This window comes from Protopterus annectens, chromosome 14.part0 (genome assembly GCF_019279795.1).
Source record: "Protopterus annectens isolate FY-2018-M chromosome 14.part0, PAN1.0, whole genome shotgun sequence".
In the NCBI taxonomy this organism is placed as follows: Eukaryota; Metazoa; Chordata; order Ceratodontiformes; family Protopteridae; genus Protopterus; species Protopterus annectens.
The window spans coordinates 917461618-917477831 of NC_056748.1; the positions used below are offsets into that span (position 1 = coordinate 917461618).

At 37.1% G+C, this 16214-nt stretch overlaps 1 protein-coding gene across 8 annotated transcripts in view; it reads right to left on the minus strand.

Moving 5' to 3' along the window:
• The window catches only part of BLNK (B cell linker), a 964832-nt gene that overhangs the window by 538847 nt on the left and 409771 nt on the right, over nt 1-16214 (minus strand). For 3 of the 8 annotated variants that reach the window (XM_044056715.1, XM_044056712.1, XM_044056710.1), the window contains exon 1: nt 9462-9684. The exons of the other annotated variants lie outside the window; for them this stretch is intronic. In XM_044056715.1, coding sequence (XP_043912650.1) covers nt 9462-9508 — 47 coding nt within the window. In that variant the 5' untranslated portion in view covers nt 9509-9684. Of the gene's footprint in view, nt 1-9461; nt 9685-16214 lie in introns of those variants that run through there. 8 annotated transcript variants of the gene reach the window in all.

Consider the following 16214-nt stretch of genomic DNA (forward strand, 5'->3'; position numbering starts at 1 on the left):
TCCTGGGAAGATGAAGGCTGTGGAATTTTGTAACGGTTATGCCTTGCCAATACCCACACTAGACCATAATTTTCCCTCTCAAGGAGGGCTAGGGCTGTCGAGCCTTGGGTGAATATATAAAATGACCATCAAATTATCCAGGTCTTGTTTGAAGGAAGATAAGTTATCACAATAATTTATCTGCAGATGGATCACTTTATTTTATTCATCTGCTAAAACAGGGGTAGATCTTCTTTCATGTATTTTTGGGACGGTTTGATTTGTGAAGACAAACGAGATCTATTCTACTAGGTCCCTGATTGCTCACAAAGCAAGGCACAGGTCTCTACTGTAGAGTCTGTAAGACACAGAAAAGGACTACTGTCTTTTCTGGTAGCTTGCTGATTTCAAGGCTGTGATCCTCTTGGTTAACCATCTTTGGTATCTGTACACCTGCTTGATGTGTTTTGGGGAGCATGCATCCTAAAGGGGTGCTGCGTTCTGTAACTGGTCTTACCAGTGTTTAATGCAAGGGACATCAACATCTTTAGATCTAAGTGATATTCCCTTGGTTTTCAGCTGCACCAAGCAGATGGGTTTCTTGACAACCGTTGTTACATGATAATCAAAGAAAAATGAATCATCAACCCACGTTTTAAGGTCTCTAACTATATTTTAATTTTGTAGTGGGGATATTGTCAGTGTTGCATGCTGGGAGGATGGTCTGTCTGACAAACATGACAACGTTTCATTTTTTAGCATTTTATTTAAGCCCATTTTCTATATATCAGACATTAGAAGTCCATGTTCCTTCTAAAAAACAATGACGGAAAAGTGAGATGAGAAATTGAGCACTATTCATGGAAATGTTTATGTATGAAAAGCATGTCAAATTTCAAGCCAATTCTTGAACAAATATCTGCTGACTGAGTCTGTGGAGAACTCTGCAAAGAAACCATTAATTCAGCAGTTAATGCTGTCTGTCTGAAACAGTTATCTGCATATCTCTCAACACTAGTTTTGATAACCATACCTTATTTAAGAGCATTACTAAATGAACCACATATCACCAAACTGTAATTCTCTAAAACCCCACAGATTTTCTCAGGGGCTTATTTAGTGTGTGTGTGTTATCCAAAACTGAAACAGTTACATTGAAGATCATGGTATCTCAAAAGGAAATGGAGTGTTATGTCTAGCTATCCTTTTTCTTCATCTTAATTTGTCTTCACATGCATTTTTTGTAATATTTTGCTGACCCCCCCTGCATTTTTTTCTTTAACTTTCCATTGCCTGTCCTCAAAGCAGTCCTTTATGTATGCTCTCAAATCCCAGCCACGTTGAGGTAAGTGCCAAATTTTCAACCTTAGGCTGGTAGAACTTGGTCGTTATTTGTTGCCCCGGAACATAGCCTGTGCCATGGAACCCTTTTCAACCATGACCTGTGCTACAGGCAAAATCAAAATTTATATCTGCCAAAAATACAAGACTATAGTAATGGCATGAACCTTCCATGTATACTAGTTTGCCACTTTTAGATTTATAAAATCCAATCAAATCGTGACCAGCTGCTGGAAAATTCCATCTAATCGGTTTATGATTTTTGCTAAGGAGTTCCATATTATGCATGACAGTTGAAAGGTTGCATGCAGCAAGTTTTTTAAATATACTTCTTGACAATAGGAATTAAATTGAAGACTATAGGTCTGTATTTAACTTAAACAGTCATATATTTGGGGGCTACTGAGTCTACAGGTTTCTATTATCTTCAAAATAGACAAGAATGCTATTCATGACATAGTCCTTGCACCTTAATCCTTGGCGATGCTGTCCATTAAACAACAGCTCAACCTGTTGGAGCATGGTTGGTGTTAACAGATGTTGCTGGTAATTTAGGATTAGGAATGGACTTTTTATTTGGGGAGGGGTTGGAAGACTCAGATGGTGAGAATGTTCTCTCTATTCCCAGGTTAAGGGTTGCTCTAGGTAAATGTTTGAGCCTTCCAGCAAAGGCTGGCATGACCTTTGACCCACATTTAAAAGCAGATGTTAGTGGTGTGGTGTATTAAGTGGATGTACTCATTGTAGCCACATTTCATGCAGCCACATTAGGGAGGGCAATGATGGTGCAGGTTCTTGAATTATGTCCTTCACCCAACAAAATCCTTCACGAGCTGTCCTGAAGGAGGGGGAATAGAAGAAGTGCTGAGGGTGATACGATAAATGAGGAAATTCCTTGGACGGTGGAAATGCAAAGAGCATCAAAAAAAAGTTAGAGATGCCAGGGGCATGTGACCTTTCAAAAACATTATGATGCAACTGTTTTATAGTTTAAATACAAAGATGATTTAGCAGATACGATTCACGGATTACTGAGATTCTCCTGGTGATGGACATCTTCTAGGGCTGTAGCCAAGACTGACATAAGACTGACACTCCTTTGTTTATAACTTGTGTATTATGTAAATATAAAACTGGCAAAGTGCTAAAACCCAGTCCTCATTCATTTGTGATATTTGCAGATAGTCAGCTATTCCAGGTTTTTATCAACTACATTTCCATTTATTAACTGTATACAAAACATCTAGAAGAACTCTTTGGGTATTGATAATTGTCATCTGGGGGGGGTCAACATAAATACTAAGCTTGCAACATTTGAATTCCTTTCTTCTATTTAATGACGGAATGTCTTCGTATCTAGTACTATGTTGTATGTCAGAAGGCGTGTCTTTATTCTACCATTCTTTGTTTCTCTACTTTTCCGTCCATCTTTGTCACACTGTCTGCTTCTGTCCGTATCTCAGTAGTTTGTGCCACATTTGATTAGTTACGAAGCAAAAGCACAAACCCATGTTAATGTTATGCTAAGGTGCGAGGCAAACGCCCTGCATGGGTGTTAAAAGCATTCTATAATGAAATCTTCATGCATTATAGCACAATACAGTGCAGTATATAACATTTTTAAAAACAAATGAAAAATTTTAAATGTATAATTTAGCTATATCAAAATATGATTTGGGTGTTAGTCACTTGTGTGCATGCTGACACACACAGACACGTACACATAAACGCACACTTTTTTATTTCTTATTCTTTTTAGCAGTGCAGCTGTGAATATTTTACATGTACAACTTTGGTTGGTTTCCCGAATGACAGGAGCATAGTGATATCAGTTTACCTTATGTTAAGTTTCTTGCTCACAAATAAGGGCATAGATCTGTGCTTTTCTAAATTTAAATATTTTTTATTGCTTTTATATTGACAATTTTATTGAAATGAAAGTGCTTTAACTCATTCAGTAAAAGTATTTATTTATTCTTGGTGGTAGTGTTTGTTGTTCGTCCACTACAGCATGTTTTTGTGGCGTGATTTTTGTTGATATACTATATTTAATCTGTATTAATTTCCAAATATTTATTACTATGCTCTCTTACTGGCTGACATTAAGGGGTTTTTGTTTCTTATATTTTTACATTGTTCTGTGTTTTGAGGTCAGTTTGGTCAATCAAGGGGTGATGCTATGTTTGTTGATTTAGTAGTGTATATTTTCAGTTTTTCTAGTTTGATTAGTGTATTTTGTTCACTGCAAATGGTAGAGACTTGACTTTTTTTTGTATTTTTGTGTTTTTTGTTTTTGCTTTGTGTTTTGATTTTTAGCGTTTGTGCTGTATGGTGAAGTTATTTATATATATATATATATATATATATATATATATATATATATATATATATATATATATATATATATATATATATATATTTGGGGCTCCTGAAATGTTTTGTAGTATATTTCTGCCATTTTAGTCTGTGGAGAAAGTAGACCTGGCTTGGTTTGTTAACTTCTGTTAGGATAATTTAGTCAAACGTTTGATATTGTTTGGGTGTTATAATCAGCCTGTATGTACATACATACATACAAATATTTCAAGCACGGGCATTGATGCCCTTTTAGCCTGCCAATAGACCAAAACAGTTGTTCACATAAGTGTCCAGGCTGTTCTTAAAAAATATCTAAACTAGTGTTTGCATAATTGAATTTGGTAGTCTGGGAGAGCAGCTGCCACATGGAACAGAGAATCAGTTGGTACAATTCTCATTCCTATAGAATCAACCTAGGTTATCTGATGATTTTAATAACCCTAAACATTCTGAGGTAGCTTTCTCTAAATGTCTTATTATACCTGAATAAGTTCTCCTATTAAATGTTTGTATGAGACACTGTACAAGTTCAGATATTTTATTCTTGTAAAATAATTTACATTTTCACATCCATGGAGGCCCTTGGTATATTTCTGCTGTACTCTTTCCAGTTTACTCATGCTTGGGTTCTTAAAGGTTTCCATATTGTTATGCCATACTCAAGTTTGGGTCTAATGTAACTAACAATTGATGACTTCTTCATTTTTGATCTCCTAGACGTTATAAATCTTTTTATACAGCCCATAGTTCTATAACTGTTATTAACCAGTTGGTTGATATGATCAGAAAAACTTGAAGTTGGATCTGCCCACATAGCCAGGTCTTTAAATGAATTTACAGTTTCAAGCACTGTGTACTGCATTAAATATTCACCTTGTAGTTTGTCTCGCAAATCTCCAGTGTTTAGTTTTTGATGTATTTATAAGCATATTACTCTCCTGTGCCCAAATGGTCAATTTATACAAGGTATTTTCCAGATATGCCTTATCTGTGACACATGTACTCGGTTTACACAATTTCAAGTAATCTGCCTAGAGTCTGTAGAACACCTCAAATGAAAAAGATATAGGTCTGAAACATACAGTGTAAACAAATATGGGCCTAGGACAGAGCCTCTGTGGGATACCCTGACTGTAACCAGGAATTTCACTTCTCCAGTTGCTGTATGTTTCTTGCCATGTCCCATTTGTAAGCCATGTAGCTATCCATCTTATCAAGAGTACATCAATACCTAGTTCTAATTTATTGTTAAGTATTTTGTGTATGACTGTCAAATGCTGACGCTGAAAATATATAAATTACATCAAATCACAAGTGTTCATTAATAGCTGTTAATATACTATAGAACATCCATGTTACAAGTTGTAATGCATCTATTTTCAACACAGGAATGCTGATAAATGGTTTCAAGTCCCAGCTTTAACAATTCTGACAATAACTTATTCAATATTACCTTCTCCATTATTTTTCCACAACATGAGAGTAGACTTAATGGTCTGTATTACTCTGGGTTTGTTTGTTTGTAGGTCGTGAGAGTAGACGTAATGGTCTGTATTGCTCTGGGTTTGTTTGATTGTAGGTCTTTTAAACATTTACACTTTATATTAGATATACAACATGAGAGTAGACGTAATGGTCTGTATTACTCTTGGGTTTATTTGTAGGTCTTTTAAACATTTACACTTTATATTAGATGTACAACGTGAGAATAGCCGTAATGGTCTGTATTACTCTGGGTTTGTTTGATTGTAGGTCTTTTAAACATTTACACTTTATATTAGATATACAACATGAGAGTAGACGTAATGGTCTGTATTACTCTTGGGTTTGTTTGTAGGTCTTTTAAAGATTTACTCTTTATATTAGATGTACAATGTGAGAGTAGACGTAATGGTCTGTATTACTCTGGGTTTGTTTGATTGTAGGTCTTTTAAACATTTACACTTTATATTAGATATACAACATGAGAGTAGACGTAATGGTCTGTATTACTCTGGGTTTGTTTGTTTGTAGGTCTTTTAAACCTTTACACTTTATATTAGATCTGTGATCTTATTTCCTTTTAGGTGTATGGTTGAGCAGCCATTGATTATGGTAACACCAAACCTCTTGATTTCTGATAAAATATCCCAATATCACACGCTACCCTCCCAAACCCCTATTCAATTTAATGCACTCTGTCTGCTTTGTCTTTGTGGAAGGTGGAAAATAACTCTGGTTTCCTTCAGTTCCTTTACATTTCATAGAGCAGCACTCTTTCAGTTAGGGTCCTGCTGTTGGTCACACATCCTACTTCCAGTGTAAGCTGTTCCATTCATTCTTGGCTTTTATATTAATATTGCCCATTTTAGTGAATTCTCCACTAAGTGTACTATTCCAAGAAAACCACTACCTGCCACATGATTACACCATTACAAGTACACAAACTCCACTGTGTATTAACTCTGCTCTACATGCAGACACAAATATAAATGACGTTTAGCTCTACAAACAGATTATTAGCCAGTCTCACACATCTATATGGCTGGATCTTTTCACATAGCAGTTTTGGGAAAGCACCTGACACAACACATGTGAATGGAATATACATGGTGTTATATGGAGATTTAGTCATAGAAATCAGTTCTGCTGCATTCTAATTACTGGACTCTTCTGAAAAAAAATCTTTGCACATTTTAATCATGAATATCTATCCCCACTTGAAAAACTAATGCACTAGCCTGCTGATCACTAAACACACACAAATATGACTCTCTTAACTGTCCCTGATTTCACAGAATGTCCCCGATTTTCCTGCATGCTTTTGATGTGTTCCTTATAAAACTTGTGGATTTCTTGAAACATTTTGAAGAATGTGGTGACTGGCAGACATTTCAGTTTAAACTTCATTTTCTTCAGAAAATGCAGGGTGATGCAAAACTTATCCTAGTAATTTTCTAGTCTCTAAGAAAAATATTTAAAATCTTCCCCTTTTTTGTTTTGTTTTGCCATGTTCTTTCCATTATATTCCCCTTTTGACCGTTGGTTTGGTTCCAAGACCTTTATCCTGTATCCATGCTAAGATGGCCTGAAGTGTCTAGTATGAGTCTGGCTTGGTCTCATTTTGGAAAAAAATAGCACCGCCCATGCTATCACTGTAGCTGTCTTGTCCATTTGCCCAAGCAGAGGATCAGCATTGATCCATCATGTCCTCATTTCTAATTAGGAATCATTTCTGTCCTGTCCGAATAATTTGAATCTACAGGGATATCACTGTGAAATTTATTTTTAATATCACCACCTAAGAGCAGTTAATGAGGTTACTGCTATCTGATGGCTGTGAATTTTGAACGTTTCTTTCACAGCCAAAGACATGGTGACCCCCCCCCCCCATGTACAAACCCAGGAGATGAGTTTTTTTCAATACTGATTCCTACCTGCATTAACTAAAACTGCAGTTAACAGTATCTGAAAGGAAAGAAAAGGAAACTATCCACATTTTGTAAGGAATGCATTAATTCTTAATTAATTGTGCAAATCTTTCACACTAAACATGATTACTTATAGGTCAAATTTCCATGAAAGTTAATAAATTAACTTGTCAAAAATCCAGGCAGTTGAACAGAAGCCAAGAGTGTGATTCGTAGTTTTCCAATCCTTTTATTCCACGAACTAGTACAAAAAACCACAATCAAACACAGTTACACAAGCGCTTTCGCTCGGATGTTCCGAGCTTTATCAAGTTACTAACTAACTTAGTAACTAACTTGGCTTCTGTTCAACTGCCTGGATTTTTGACTTCCTGGTTTTGAACTCTCCTTTTTTTGGTTTCTTAATAAATTAACTTGTATATTCAACAGAAGACACTGCCAAAAAAATACAACTATGCTGCTAAACCTAGAAATGGCCAAGTAACATGGAAACATTCTTATACTGATATAACAGAAGTAATTTATACATCTTACATTATAAACACGTAGTATACCAAGTTTTTATTTAAAATAAAATCTAGATGATGCTAAACTTTTATCACTATCTATGTACAGTATGAATCATAGCAACATTTGGTATTTCTTAATTTCCACATCATTGCATCTTAAGGCAATTCCTTGACTTACTACTGAATTCTCTCTGCTCCAGACCAAGCTTCCTACTTAAACCTGCTGTGTATTCATGGCTGCAAATGTTTGTTTTACTGATATGACTGAACATGCCTCAGCTGATCATTAAAATTACACTTGTATATTCTCCTGTAAGCCTTCATTGTACAAAACATGCTTTTTATTGCTACATAGCCTATCGGACCCTGGTAAGAGTAGAATAAGGAGCCTATATTTGGAGGTGATAATATTCTGTAATATATACTTCTAAACTGAACATAGAACTGTGCTAATAATTAATTTAACTAAAGTATGTTAATATACTATGCTTCATGAAAAACTACTACCTACAAATAAGTAGAAACTTGTATTCAAATAGTAACCTGAGGAATTTACAAAAGAAAAATAGTTTAATATTGAACCTACAAAAATTGTTGGATGCTCTATGCAATGGAGTTGTGTAAAACAGAACAGATGAAGTTCTTGAAACTCAGAGCTATTTAAAATGGTTCACATGTGCCAATAAAAATAAAATTAAGTAAAGAGCAGGAACAGACAAAAGCTGTGTTTCATCCATTGATGCAGTGAGTGGTTAATCTTACTGTGGTCTGTTGTCTTGCTACATTTACAGTGACAACAGTTTCACTGCAAATCATAAATCGTGCAGTTTAATAAGCATGCAAAGAAATGGATCTAGAAAATAACTTTAGGATAATAAGCCATTCTGAGATAAATACACTACATATGGCTTAAAAAAGCCCTTGTAGTTGTTAGCCTAGTAAACCCATATGAACCTATATCTTGCACGTTTGAAAACCAATATGAGCATTATATGCATCTCTGTTCAACATTCCAATGCATCTTAATGCAATAAATGTAGACATAGTGAAATATAGATAGAACATAGGATGACCTGAAAAGTTCTTATTTTCTAAAATCACAAGAATGCTACTAATCTGCATAAAAGTAATTCTGATTAAATTTATCTTTTGCAATGGACTGAATCGGCTGACCACATCCCTTTTCTCTTACAGTTCCCTTCATTCCTTCTCTGTGATGTTAAGTTCGAAATAATTGTAGATTGTATACAGGGCAATGAATGACACAGTCAATGCAATAATAAAATAACTCCCTGAGCATAACTAATGATTACTGCAGGGAAAAAAGCTTTGAAAATTAGATTTTAAGATTTTATACATAATTTTTGGCACAGGACACCTATATTTTTAGAGACTGCAGATTTAGTTACTGAAATCCAACAAATATTCTGCATTCAGATAAATGTAACAGTTTTGTGTTTTCAGTACTAGAAAAAAAACGTAAATAATTTAATACTCAGAATAGCATAAAGTACAAGGCTTGTTTCTAAGACAGCTGCCAAGATGTTATCACTTTAACATCGCAGAAAATTGCATGCTGCCTACAACTGTGAACTTGGCTAAATATTTGTTCTAAGTCAACTGACATTAAAGAAATCTATTTAATTTTACTGTAAACTGTAAGAAGCATATTTTAAGAATAACCTTAGACTTCTAAAAACAATGGGAATGCATCTTCCAACCACACTTAAGGTGACACCTTTAACTGGTAAAGTGTAGTAGGCTTATATAAAAAATATCACCTCTAAGCATTGCTCAGAACTTTTGTTGCTAACTGCGTTTTTAATTTCACCCTCAGCTATAATTATGTAGCATTTGTTCTTACCGAAACTTGTCACCAGCTGGAGCAGTTATTTCCTTAAACTTTTCCATCTTCAGGTAAACGGATGAAGTTAGTCACCTTCTCGGAAAGTTGTTTGAGGTGGAGTATGGACTCTGACCTGATGAAAATGTCACCGGCTAGGCACCAGGTAATTGTAAAACAAGCCCACAAGAACTTTTTGCCTGCCTTGAAAGAAGTATATGTGGGAAGTACTAAATCAGTGACTGAGAGAGAAGTAGAACTTGTCTGAGCACATACTTTGGTTCCCTTTTGTCATGTGACCCTTATTCACCACTATGAAAAATCTGTAAAGACACTACAGCACTTGTGTTGTAGAAGGTGATACGTTTTCTTCCAGCTCAAAATGAGTTGCACATTTTTTTCAAATATAAACACAGACTTGGACAAGGCACTTGTCTTTTGTGATATCTGTGTCAAATTTGTAAGACAGCTTGCATACATGCTTGCAAAGTAAACTTGCAGTTAATGCACTTTAAGAAGTTTAAGTATGGATCATAAATACAACATACAGGAAACAGAAGCAGGAAATAGGGATGATTTTATACTTTAAAATAAATGGAAGAACTGGATTTTGTTTCACTTTAAGGGGTTTTACCAGCATGAACACACAGGTGTATATATACACACATCTATGATTATAAACATACACATGCGATTATATATTAATTACTAATGTAGATTGGGAGTTGTTAACTGCGTGGATATCATTTTCAGTAGAGTGCTGAGTAAAACAGAAATTGCTCTAAATGCATATGGGTATATGAATGTGTGTGTCAAACAGGCAACATGGTATATGCATGTGCACACATTATAGATGACTTTGTACCTTCACTGAATGTTTCTTGTATCCACCAGTAAATTATGACAAAATGTGACAACATTTTGGATGTTCTTATTTGCATATTTTTCATCCAGGCCATTAACCAAGCTTTGAGAAACAAACATCCTATTCTTGTACAGATTATTTGCCTCTGTCTGAAGTGCTTATGAGATAACACAGATGCATGTGGATTGGTAGCACTTTTAAAGAAAAATAATGAACCCACTTATTCTGAACCTTAGAGGTAAGGGTGTTTTTGCATGGGGCAAGCCCCTTGTACCCTTCTGTCGGGGGGGGGGTGTATTCCACATTCCACCACACCCTTGAACTTGCAAAGCGGTGGAGAGAAAAGTAAACTCTAGTGTCTGTGAAAGTTGTTTTGCTTCTTTTCATATAATTGTTTAGCACTCAATAAAAATGCAGCTGTTTGAATGACAAGACACCTGATAACAATGAAGGTTAATCGAGTTTTCTTGGGTCTGATTTTAGGATCAAGAGAACTGAATAATTTTTGCATTATTTTGAGAGGGCATTTATTCCTAGATACCATATTTCCGTAATACTTTACAGGCATAAGATGTGGCTTTCTCTTTAGGTGATAACAAACTGAATTTGAGCAGTGAAATGTGCCAAGATTGTTTATAAAGTCCTGGCATATTTATCATGCTTTTATTTTTCAAAGCTAGTTTTTGTTAAACTACTTTTATTCTCAGAATGCCAAATGGATTAAATCTGATTTATGTTTATTCCTGTCATTTGAAGAACTTTGTATTTTTGACTATTTAATATGTATGCTATGCACAAGTAATTTACTATCGCTTGTTATGTAGACGAAGTGATACAGTCGAAGTCTGTGCACAAATTAAAAAATCCTGGCTAAACTCATGCTGAAGTCTTCACACCATTCAGACATCTAGAGTTTATAATGTGCCCAGTCTTCATGCCCAACACAACTCATCATCATCAACTTCTTTTTTTGCCTTTTCTACATGGGGTTGGGGTGTCATGTCAACTGCTGACATCTCTCTTCAGTGCCACCTATCTATTTAGACACTTATGCCTGACTGTTGCAGGTCTTCTCTAACACAGTCCATCCATCTCTTTACTGGACACACTTATTTTCTCTTGCCTTCATCCTGTCTGTCCCAAATTGTCTTCTGCTTTTCTGCACATGTGCCTGAACCCCTGTAATCTGTTCTCTTTGACTTTTTCTGCAATTTGAGCTACTTTGGTTCCTGCCCTTGCATCCTCTTTTCTTCGTCTGTCTCATGGTGTGCAACCTACTACCCATTTCAGGAACTTCATCTCACCTGTCCACTATTTTTATTTCTATCTCAGTTATCAGCCTCTTCTGATTTTTGCCTGTTTGAGGCCAATGCAGCTGTCTTATCTGTACTCACTTTAAATCCATGTGTGTTCAATTTTGCATTCAATTCCCCTATCCTTTACAGACTCTGAACGAGAACTTCAGCAATGCCGCATAACCTGCATACAGCAGTTTTGTTGATCTGTATTCTCCAACTTGTTTGCTGATATCCATCATCATTATGAACAGCAGTGGGCTCATAGCTGTACCATCACACCCACACCCACTACCACTGTGAACCCTATGTGAGGATGAACACTGTACCATAGTCTTTGGTAGCATTACTGCAGGCTACATACAATGTTTCCGGGAATTCAAACCACAGCAGGACTGCTCAAATGAACCTTCTTTGGGAGCATGACATATGATTTCCCCAAGTCTAGGAATGCCCAATTGGACTCTTTGCTATTTCTCCACTATCTGTCGCACTGCAAACATCAGGTCAGTTGTGCTGCACCCTGATCTGAAGCCAAAGTGCTTATCTCCAATCTTACTCTGCATATTAGTCCGTCAGTTACCCCCTCTCAAACTTTGATGCAGCGTGCTAGGCATTTGATACCTCTGTACTGCCCACAGTAGTGAGTGAAGTTCCCCTTTGTACTTGAGCACTGGAATTGTATGCTTATTCTTCACTCATCTAGGATATGCATTTCTATTGGTACTGCTATGAGTACCGTCAGGAGCCCTTTCCTCCCCGTCTCACCCAACATTTTATCATATCAGCTGTGACGTTTTTCTTAGTGCTGTCCTTATTTCTTCTAGGGTGAGCTTGTTCTCTTTCATCATTGGCTGTGTCTGGGCAGCACAGCTTATGTGGGGCTTTCGTCATTCAGAAGCTACTGAAAGTACTTCTGCCTTTGATGTTCTCTGGACTTGTGAGCAGGTTGTTGCTAGCATCCCTAAAGGATGTCAAACTGCCTTCTTCATCTCTCTCTCTTTGCCTTGTAATCTGTTGCAGTTTACCTGTGCCATCTGTTGTCACTTTTCAGAAGCTGGTAGAGTGCCTCTGATGCATTGTTATTTGCTCTTGCAACTCTTGTCTCAGCCCATGTTAGTTAACCAATATTCCTTGCTAGCCTGGTCCATCTTGTTTATTGTCCATATTTTCATACATTCCTTTCTTTTGATGACTTCCTGGGCTTCTGTATTCCACCAGCTTCCCTAATTTACCTTGGTACCATACCTGGCTTGGCAGCATATCTGTTCTGTTCTGTATTCCTCTCGCATATTGTTTTGAGATGCTGCCATTCTTCAACTCCACCTATTTCCCCCTTCTACCTGAGATGTTAGAGCCCTGAGTAATTGCTTGAACTATTGTGCTTTCTCTCCAGTACATTTCCAGGTCTTCAGCCTAGTCTATGTTTACCTTAGAGCCTTTTCTGAACACTGCTTGCAGCTGATTGTGGCAGCCTGTGGTTTATAATGTTACTGGTTTCACTGGAGTTAACATATGAAGTGTTCATTCCATCTGCCTTTGATGTCCTGTGCACTGATGAGCAGGTTGTTGCTGGCATCTTTTATGAGCAGTGACTATCTTTCTCTTTTGGTTTGCCTTGCATCCCCATAGTTTCTTTATGCCATCTACTGAGTCACTTTCCAGGCGATGGTAGAGTGCCTCTGATGCCTTGTTCTTTGCTATGACAACTCCTCTCTTAGCCAACCAGAATTCCTTCTTAGCTTGTCTTTTCTGTCTCTCACTTTTTCCTGCACTCTTTTCTTTTGATGACTTCCTGGACTTCTGCATTCCACCACCAGCTTCCCTTTTGTACCTTGTTGCCATGCTTGGCTTAGCCACATATCTGTAGTCCTCACACACACACTCTTTTGATGTGCTGCCATTCTTCAACTCCACCTACTACTACTTTTTCTTGGGGTGCCAGAGCCGTGAGTAATTTCTTTAACTGTTATGCTTTCACTCCATTCAGCTAAGTCATTAACCTGGTGTTTCTTGATTTTTAGACCTTCACTGACCACTGCTTGCAGCTGATTGTGGTAACCAGTGTTTTATGCTCTGGGGTCGATTGTTTAACTGGGGATGACGTTGCAATTTCTGCTTCTACCCCAGTGCCCTTTCCTTATTAGGAGAACGTCTACCTGAGTTGCATGTTGGCCACTCTTGTATTTGATCTTGTGAGAGTTTTTACTTGCTGAACCATGTGTTGGTCACCATCAAGCCATTTGCCAAATAGATCTAGAATGACATTTCCTTCTTTATTCCTGTTACCTCACCCATGTGGACCCAGGCAGTCCAGACATCCTAGTCTGTCTGTCCTGATATTTGCATTCAGGTCACAGATTATCAACACCAATTCATGTTGTCCTGCAACTGCTGTCTGAATGCATTCTCTTCCTTACTAACACCCTGCTGTGGAGCAAAGGCAGAGATTATGAATACTGTCCTAACATTACAGTAGTCTGACTGCTACAACTCTTGCCATTTTTGAAGACATCCATCACTGTTTTCTGAAGCCTCTCACCACAATTCCCACACCATTTCTAGTCTGTCCTTCTCCTGAATAGTAGACTCTACATCCCTAGTCAAGTGGCTTTGCTGCACTATACTCCTGGATGCATAGAATGCTCTGCCTCCTTACCATCATGTCATCCACTTCCAGGCTACAACCTGTCAGTGGACCTACACTGAGTGTAGCAATTCTTAGTTCATGTTTGGTAGGTTGATTGGTTTTATGTCCAGCTTTTGCTCTGCGGTGTTGTCCTAGGTAACCTCACCTGGGACAATTGAACACTGACAGGTCAGTAACTTATTGACCCAGAGCTGCTGGGCTTTATGGTGGCATTCAAGCCAACACCCCCCTCAACCATTCTCATGGGTCCCTGGTGTAGGCCACGTCCTCCACTATAACCATTCCCATTAGGTGACATTAGTCAACATGACCGAGTCACCTAGAGCCATATTTCACATTGTAGAGTGTCTGGCATTGCCATGGTGTACAGTCTGAGATCATTGTTTTCCTGTCTTGAGGATACTTCACATCACAGTAGATATCCAAAGTGGTTGGTCTGTACAACTTTTCACCCTATAGGGCACCGTCTAGAATTTGTGCTGCTTCCCAGATGGAATGTGTGTGTTTTTTTTTTTTTTTTTTTTTTTTTTTGTGTGGGAGGTGGGAGGAACCTGACAGGGAGAAGGGTTTTGAGAATTTCAGAATTCTTCCATTCTCCTCTTTCAATCAGCTTGATACTTGGTCACCTTAATATGGATTCCTTTAAAGACATCCCCTTCTTCTATTGTAGTTAACTTTTCAGAGAGTCTTTTTTTTTTTTCCTCTATATATTACCCGAATGTAGTTTGTTAAGAAATCATTTGTTACTTTTCATTTACGTCCATTCTCTGAGTCAATGGATACTAGCCTGTTACAAACATGTGTGTTTGAGGGTCATTCTTTGTCCACTTATATTCACTATTCATCAAAGATATGCCATAACAGATGACCAACCTTAAATGGATACTGTATGCCAATTGTACAGTTTCACTAGGGTTGCAGCTTCAACATTTGAAATAAATAGAGACTGAGATTTTTAGGATGTTGAATAGCATTGTATTTTAGGTTAGCTTGGATCCTTTTTATTACTTTATTTTAAGGGAAGGAGTGGGGGTTGTTTTTTTTACTGCAGCTGGACTTATTTGTCTTTACAGTGGAAACTTTACCACTCCCACTTCAGCTGCTGTTTAAGTAATTGTTCTTAAATGTATTACCCATTAAGTCTTATGGATCGCTCATCTGTGCTTACTAATAAAGAAACTGTGAATTCACAAAATCCTTGGTAGGATTTTTTACTTGACTTACTAAGTTAAAAAGATTTATTAACAGTTAAGACCAGTACTAGGTTCATATTGTTTCAAATATGGGGATTATTTTCGTATAGTTATTCCACTGAGAACACCTGTTGGAAAGTTTCTTACAGCATTTGTTTTTTTGGGCTGTGTGTGTAACATTTGGCTTACTGAAACTTTGAGGGACTCTGCAAATTTTTTCTTGTTGAAATCTTAAAAGATGCTTTCTGTGTGTGAGGAATAACTCTCCTCCCCATTGTCCATGGTTCAACAAGTACAGACGGCCTGTTCCTGAAGTGGACTATACAGCACAGCTCACCATAAATATTATTCAAGACCTACATATGCTTGTGCATGTCTACAGGTGTATTGCTAAAACTGATAAAATGAACTCCAAAAATGTATTTGTCAATTCTTACTCGATGTCAGTAAAGTACATCATACTAAATTCACCTCAAGCATAGCTCTCGGAGAATCGGACACAGACCTAGAAATAATCAGGGGCTGTTTTAAAATATTAGTACTACTAACGGTGATGCACTATTCCTCAGTCACTTATTTAATTTAGGAAAATGTATTTGAGTTTGTTTTTTAAAATGTCAAGACAGCAGTGCACAGTACACTACACTTTTGCAGTACCACTTCATCTGTCATGCAATGAAACATTTCAAGCCAGTGTTCTCCATCACCCAAATATCTTGGACTACTATTTGACCAAGATGTATATCCTTCCTCTCCCATCTAAAGCTGCAA